This window comes from Coregonus lavaretus (genome assembly GCF_964263955.1).
Source record: "Coregonus lavaretus genome assembly, chromosome: 22".
NCBI lineage: Eukaryota > Metazoa > Chordata > Actinopteri > Salmoniformes > Salmonidae > Coregonus > Coregonus lavaretus.
Genome location: NC_140009.1, coordinates 7,950,892 through 7,959,234, shown reverse-complemented (window position 1 = coordinate 7,959,234; position 8,343 = coordinate 7,950,892). Strand labels below are relative to the sequence as shown.

At 42.8% G+C, this 8,343-nt stretch overlaps 1 protein-coding gene across 1 annotated transcript; it reads left to right on the top strand.

Moving 5' to 3' along the window:
* Positions 1–2,092: 2,092 nt before the first annotated feature.
* LOC311149483 (troponin C, skeletal muscle-like) lies at positions 2,093–6,094 on the top strand (the record flags this gene model as incomplete). The annotated part of the gene is made up of 7 exons (XM_084186675.1): positions 2,093–2,096; positions 2,317–2,333; positions 4,242–4,296; positions 4,541–4,684; positions 4,823–4,937; positions 5,169–5,305; positions 6,063–6,094. 7 exons carry the CDS (start codon positions 2,093–2,095, stop codon positions 6,092–6,094), a joined length of 504 nt encoding a protein of 167 aa, XP_084042801.1.
* Between the last annotated feature and the right edge of the window lie 2,249 nt (positions 6,095–8,343).

The following is an 8,343-nucleotide window of genomic DNA, read 5'->3' as shown; positions in this document are numbered from 1 at the left end:
TCAAATCCTGCAGTGCCAGACGTGTCCCCCTGCTTAAGCCAGTACATGTCCAGGCCCGTCTGAAGTTTGCTAGAGTGCATTTGGATGATCAAGAAGAGGATTGGGAGAATGTCATATGGTCAGATGAAACCAAAATATAACTTTTTGGTAAAAACTCAACTCGTCGTGTTTGGAGGACAAAGAATGCTGAGTTGCATCCAAAGAACACCATACCTACTGTGAAGCATGGGGGTGGAAACATCATGCTTTGGGGCTGTTTTTCTGCAAAGGGACCAGGACGACTGATCCGTGTAAAGGAAAGAATGAATGGGGCCATGTATCGTGAGATTTTGAGTGAAAACCTCCTTCCATCAGCAAGGGCATTGAAGATGAAACGTTGCTGGGTCTTTCAGCATGACAATGATCCCAAACACACCGCCCGGGCAATGAAGGAGTGGCTTCGTAAGAAGCATTTCAAGGTCCTGGAGTGGCCTAGCCAGTCTCCAGATCTCAACCCCATAGAAAATCTTTGGAGGGAGTTGAAAGTCTGTGTTGCCCAGCGACAGCCCCAAAACATCACTGCTCTAGAGGAGATCTGCATGGAGGAATGGGCCAAAATACCAGCAACAGTGTGTGAAAACCTTGTGAAGACTTACAGAAAACGTTTGACCTGTGTCATTGCCAACAAAGGGTATATAACAAAGTATTGAGAAACTTTTGTTATTGACCAAATACTTATTTTCCACCATAATCTGCAAATAAAGTCATTAAAAATCCTACAATATGATTTTCTGGATTTTTTTTCCTCATTTTGTCTGTCATAGTTGACGTGTACCTATGATGAAAATTACAGGCCTCTCTCATCTTTTTAAGTGGGAGAACTTGCACAATTGGTGGCTGACTAATTACTTTTTTTCCCCACTGTATATTAAAGGGTACTTAATTTAAAATGCAATATTGGTGCACAATTTCTACTTTAAATATCAAAAGGGACGCAAAATGTACTCTGCTCGTGGAGTGACCTGCCTGTGTGTAAGTGTGTGTTGGTATCTTTGTGCAGCCGTGAGTCTATGCGAGTTGTTTGCAATGTTTTCTTTATTTTTATTTTATTTTACCTTTATTTAACTAGGCAAGTCAGTTAAGAACAAATTCTTATTTACAATGACGGCCTACAATACAATACATCATATAAGTATGTATCTCAGTAATGTGCAAGTAGGTGTGTATCTGGAAACTTTAGTAGTATATTTTGTGTGAGTGCCTTAGTGTGTGGCTGTCGGTAGTGTTGTATATTCAGTGTTTTATGTCAAATCAAATCAAAATGTTATTGGTCACATACACATATTTAGCAGATGTTATTGCGGGTGTAGCGGAATGCTTGTGTTCCTAGCTCCAACAGTGCAGTAATATCTATGTGTATGTCTATGTGTGTACGTGCATGCGCGTGTGTGTGCACGTGCCTGAGTCCGATTACGATTGCCAGTCTATAACACACTGATGGGCCTTGGGAATAGAAACTGTATATTTGCAAAGCCAACGAAACTCAAGCACTTGAAGGATTACCATGAGAGAAACCTGATCGGGCATGGAAAGCCAACGAAGTGGGGTGGGAGATTAGTGGCTGACAAGGTCACTCCTTGTGATTGGCCTGTAAGAACAGCCAAGGTGCAAGCAGCGAGAGAAGGATAGAACATCAACACACAGATATGAAACTGATATCTACAGTTGAGTTTAAAATATCAGGATATAACAGTCTTCAAAGTAGTTGTTGACTTCTATGTTCTTGTATAATTAAAAAGAGATGTCAGGGATAATTGATTGGACGGCACCGCTGTGCGACGAGAGATCATGACTTCACGTGCATGCCATTTACAGATGTCACAAGTCCAAGGACATGAGCTCAGTGAAGAGTGCAGACTGAGTAAAGACAGAAAGACAGACAGAAAATCCTTCCCCCTCATGTCCAGCCCATCCCACATACAACACTATGTGATAGACAGTGTCCATCTGCTGTTAGATGGTCAGTTGAACCCTTGCCATAATAAATGTAATTGAGACTGCTACTCTTGTCCTTTAGCTAAATATGGAGGGAGCTTAAGGAGAGGAGGGGAGTATGAGTGAGGTGGAGGTTGTGTGGCGTTTGCAAAGAAAGCAGCGAGACGATTGGTTGATGCTAGTCCAGGCGAAGGGCTTCTTGCCCAATCCTGATCATATTCAGACAAAAGGCAGCTAGATGAGGGGTACTTATTGGGTAGTCATAGTACTGTGTCTATCAACGGTGTATCAGAAAGCCACTCTTCCCTGGAGTTCCATCTTTCTCTCTGTTGTCTGTTGCAGCGGAGACAGCCACCATGGTAAGAGTCTGTAGAGGGAGAAACCGAGAGCGAACGAAGATAACAATCTTTTAAATGATCAGATGTTTTAGGATTGTTTCGCTCATTCTGCTGTTTTCTACAGATGTTGTCCGATTTCTAAAGTTTTTGCTGATATTTTTTCATTGTGGGGAATTGCTGAAGATGGATATTCCTGATTGATTTTGAAAATGGACTAGTCATGCCTGTGCTCAAACATACGTACACACACACCAGCTGGCCCAGCTGTGGAGTACAGCTGGACCAAACGATTTACGTAAAGAGGGCTACCGATTTTAAAGTTTAAGGATCTTGTCTTGTTGTTGTGGCCCACGCATCAAGATCTTGCCTTTTTTTTTCAATGAGGTGTTTTTTGTATTCCCTTTGCTGTTATGTTACATGTACCACAGACCGAACGTCATGCGGTAATATTGTGTACCGCGTCTACTTCAATTCACGCGTTAGTGTATGATGTCGTTAATGTTTTTCAAGGCCACCATTGGTCACCAAAGGTTACTGAGACAGTGGTGCTGGCTAGACAGAACACGGTGGCAAAGTGATTGAAAGTGACAAAGTGAGTGAGTGACAGGTGGAATGCCAACATATCTGTATCTGTATGTCACAGTGTAGACATAGACACTAGTAATGACTTTGGCAGAATCTCTGCCATGCCAGAGGGAGGCAGTATAATGAATGTGAGGGATGGGGTTGTGGGGGGTGCTCAGAGTACAAGGAGTTGTTAAAGAGGATGGATGAATCAGTGTAGGAGCAGAGTGGTGGGACATGGCTGTGATTGACTATCAACTCTCCCCTGGAGGTATATTAAGTATCTGTCATATTTTTGCTGTTGAACCAATGGTTCAAGGACCAAAGACAGAAAGACAGTCCTATCTTCCTTCATTACTTTTATTGGAAATAATCTATATTGCTTTTCTGTTGCTTTTTAAAAGTTATACAATATGTTCATTGATGACATGTAAAGGCATTAAATAATAATAGATTATCATTTTCTACCATGGCCCTACACAAATATGTATCATTTGTAGAACGTTTGTGAACATGTAATATTTTTTTCATTGTCATAATGTTGCTTGTCATTTAGCTTGATGTAGATGTGTGAAGAGTTGCTGCCAGTCAATGGTAGGTAGGTGGAGGTGATGACAGATATATGGTAGGTAGGTGGAGGTGATGACAGATATATGGTAGGTAGGTGTATGTGATGACAGATATATGGTAGGTAGGTGGAGTTGATGACAGATATATGGTAGGTAGGTGGAGGTGATGACAGATATATGGTAGGTAGGTGGAGGTGATGACAGATATATGGTAGGTAGGTGGAGGTGATGACAGATATATGGTAGGTAGGTGGAGGTGATGACAGATTTATGGTAGGTAGGTGGAGGTGATGACAGATATATGAGGGAAAATAAAATGACCCATCCCATATAGTGTGACAGCAGCTATAAAGTGTCCAGACTGTGGTCTGGATCCAACATGCTCTCTTCAATGACAGCTCTACGGCACTGTTGCGGTCAATTCGAATTGAAGGCAGTCAATTCAGGAAGTAAACTGAAATTCCAATTCAATAATTGAAAAAAAAGCTCATCTATTTTTAATGACTTCTCAAAAAACTTCAGAGTAAAAGCCATTTATTTCTAAAATATTTCAATTTGTAAAGTTTAAATTCAAATCACTTATTGAATTGACTACCTTCAATTGGAATTGACTCCAAACCTGCTCTACAATACCTGTATTAATCTTCTCAGAAAGGTCTGTTTTAATATATATATAATTATCTAACAGAAAGGTCTGTTTTAATATATATATAATTATCTAACACCACAGGCACAGTGAACTAGTACATGAGAAAATGTATATATTAATACAACTTCCCCTATCCTCCCCCTCTAGCCTACTGAAACACAGAGCGACGCCCGCTCCTTCCTGAGCGAGGATATGATTGCTGGTAAGCCACGTGTGTAATGTATAGCATATCCCTGTGTCTGCTTGTTCCAACCATGCTATGTGTATCACTTCACATTCAGCTGTTTAGGTCGTGTTTATGTAGCCATAGTCATCCTAAGAATACTTCCAACAGTCAACAAAATGTGTCACTTTAAAAATGCTCTGATTGTACCAACAGCACATTAAGGTAACACGTGACCAACAGGTGAGAATTTCTCTCGGTAAACACTAACTCTCCCATCCAGAGTTCCAGGCTGCCTTCAACCTGTTCGACAGTGACGGTGGTGGTGACATCAGCACCAGGGAGTTGGGTCAGGTGATGAGGATGTTGGGCCAGAACCCGACCAGAGAGGAGTTGGCCCTCATCATTGAGGAGGTCGATGAGGATGGTAAATAACTGACTGGGTCAAATGTCAGGAGATAATTCAAATGTCTGGCCAGGGTATTTCTACTATTATTCATGCTTCCTCTGTCCCTGCTTCATCTCATGAGCCCCTGGCTGTGTCCTGCCCTCCTCCCAACACCAGGTAGCGGCAGTATCGACTTCGAGGAGTTCTTGGTCATGATGGTGAGGCTCCTAAAGGAGGACCAGGCCGGCAAGTCCGAGGAAGAATTATCAGAGGTCTTCCGTATATTCGACAAGTACGTCCCCTGAATCGTAACCCCTGGAGTCTCCTCCTTACTGGCATGTTACAGAGATTTCTCACCCTGGTTCACCATAAGGTATCTGGTGGATGGCCAATCACAGGACACAGCCTCGTTAGGAAGCTCAAATCAGCTTCATTTCCCTTTTAGTTCAGGCAAAATACAGCAGCTGTGTGTTACATTATTCTAATTGATCTCAACTGATCTATCCTCTGCCCAATACAACAGAAATGGCGACGGTTTTATTGACCGTGAGGAGTTAAATGACATCTTGGCCGCCACTGGAGAGCCAGTCACAGAGGAGGAATGTACCGAGCTAATGACAGACGCAGACCTAAACAAAGACAACAGGCTTGATTTTGATGGTAAGACATGCACTCCCACACACACAGGCTTAAATGTCATTCACATTCATGTATTATGCTAACGGAACATAAACTGGTAGATGACTAATTGTCAATGGTAAACGATTTGCATAGAAACTTTGACTAGTGATTGGTTTGGGATTAACAGGGGCAATTTGGGTGCGCAGTCTGTGGGTAAATATAGACTGGAATGCACGCGCACACACACACACACACACACACAGTTGTCTGTTTAAACTATGGTAATTTGTGTAGGCAAGTTTATTTCTGTTAATTAATATTAATGACCACAAGTCTTGACTAAACTCAACTCCCGCTGTTCTGGGTTTCTGTGTTTGACAAATATTCAAAACAGAATACAGTGTTGAGGTCTGGTATCATGGAAGTACCACATCCACATGAGATAAACAATCATTAACATGAAAAGGCTCATATATGACATTCATCTTCTGGTTACTGGACACATACAGGGTTATAGGGGGGGATACTATATATTGTGCTTGGGTGAGGGTTGTGGTTTGATGATACAGTCGTGTGTTTTGCTATCACAGAGAGCGGGAGGTTGATTGGGATAAAGGAACTCTCAGTAGTAGTGTGTTTTGCTATCACAGAGAGCGGGAGGTTGATTGGGATAAAGGAACTCTCAGTAGTAGTGTGTTTTGCTATCACAGAGAGCGGGAGGTTGATTGGGATAAAGGAACTCTCAGTAGTAGTGGGTGGGAGAGGATCCAATGAACCCCTTTTTTCTGTGTTCCAGAATTTCTGAAAATGATGGAGAATGTACAGTAACAAGACCAGCATTCCTTTCTGACCCTTTCCATTTGCCACTTCTACTGCTTGAAGAAAAGAACAACTATGTTTCTGAATGGAAAATCAAATACAAAATTGAAGCCACACCTTCTTGAGTCTTCCCAACTACTTACAGTAAAGAGGCTACCCAAAAACACTACAAATCAAATCAAAGTTTATTGGTCGCGTACACAGATTTGCAGATGTTATCGCAGGTGCAGCGAAATTATTATGTTTCTAGCTCCAACCGTCCAGTAATATCTACCAATACAATAAAAATACACACAATCCAAAAAGTTAAAAACAACTAGAAATTAAGAAATATCAGAATGAGCAAAGTCAGAGTCCGGAATATAAACTGAACAAAACTATAAATGCAACATGTAAAGTGTTGGTCCCATGTTTCATGAGCTGACATAAAATATCCCAGAGATTTTCCATATGCACAAAAAGCTTATTTCTCTAAAATTTGGTGCACAAATTTGTTTACATCCCTGCCAAGATAATCCATCCACCTGACAGGTGTGGCATATTACGAAGCTGATTAAACAGCATGATCATTACACAGGTGCACCCTGTGCTGGGGACAATAAAAGGCCACCCTAAAATGTGTTTTGTCACACAACACAATTACATTTTAGTCATTTAGCAGACGCTCTTATCCAGAGCGACTTACAGTTAGTGAGTGCATACATTTTAAAAAAATCATACTGGCCCCCCGTGGGAATCGAACCCACAATCCTGCCGTTGCAAACGCCATGCTCTACCAACTGAGCTACATCCCTGCCACAGTTGTCTCAAGTTTTGAGGGAGCGTGCAATTGAAATGTCCACCAGAGCTGTTGCCAGAGAATTTAATGTTAATTTCTCTACCATAAGCTGCCTCCAACGTCGTTTTAGATAATTTGGCAGTACGTCCAACCGGCCTCACAATCGCAGACCATGTGCAACCACGCAAGCCCAGAACCTCCACATCCGGCTTCTTCACCTGAGGCATCGTCTGAGACCAGCCACCCGGACAGCTGAGGAAACTGAGGAGTATTTATGTCTGTAAGAAAGCCCTTTTGTGGGGGAAAACTCATTCTGATTGCCTGGGCCTGGTTCCTCAGTGGGTGGGCCTGGCTCCCAAGTGGGTGGGCCTATGCCCCCCCAAGCCCACCCATGGCAGCGCCTCTGCCCAATCATATACATACATACATATATATATATATATATATATATATATATATATATATATATATATATATATATATATATACTAAGGAGTCTGCCCAAATCCACTACAGTAAAGATTCTACCCCAAAACACTACAATAAAGTGAAAATGTGTTTGAGAAAAGACAATAACTGAAGGTTATTTACCCCCTCCTCGATACTGCCGATCTCAGTAATGTGGACTCTGTGGCTATAAATATCCGTCCAACCCTTTTAAGACGAAGGCTCTTTCCGCAACCCGCAACCTAACACTTCCCACCCAGCTGTCTCTTTACACCTGCTCCCTCTCAAGAAATGCTACACCCCTCTGGCCCCCCTGCGTCTCTCCCCTCTGCATCTCGCCCCTGGCTCCTCTGAGTCCCTCCCCTCTCCCCTCTCCCCCCTCCCCTCTCCCCTCTGCATCTCGCCCCTGGCTCCTCTGAGTCCCTCCCCTCTCCCCTCTGCATCTCGCCCCTGGCTCCTCTGAGTCCCTCCCCTCTCCCCTCTTTGTCTCGCCCTTCTTTTTTCTGCGTCTCGCCCCTCTCGCGTCTCAACCCTGTACAGAGCACTTTCAAAAATAAACCTGCTTTCATCTTTAATATATGTTTCCATCTCCTTGTTGTCATGTTGATACAGTAGACTGGCTCATTGTCTGCTCCTTCTGTATCACTCCACTCTACCGTTTCTCTGTATCAAGACAAGCCCTTTGCCAATCATAATGCATCACTATCAGCCCTCCCCTCCAGTACCACTACCCCTCCCCTCCACCACCCCCACGCCTTCCCTTACCACTCCCCCCCACCCTGACTGCAACATCTCAGGTATCCTAGCCCACCCTCACCCCGTATATTCCACTTTCTCCTCCCCTCTCCTATTCCCATATATGAACTATTCCCACTAGTCAGTGTCCTTGGTTTCTGAAAACACCTTTGTTCCAAAGTCCATAGAAAAAACGGTCATCTTGATTGGCTCTGCCTAATCCTTCTGAGGTCCTTTGTTGTGGTTTTTCTTGTGATGAATCTTGAAAGATTCATGAAAATGGATGAAAGAGAAATAG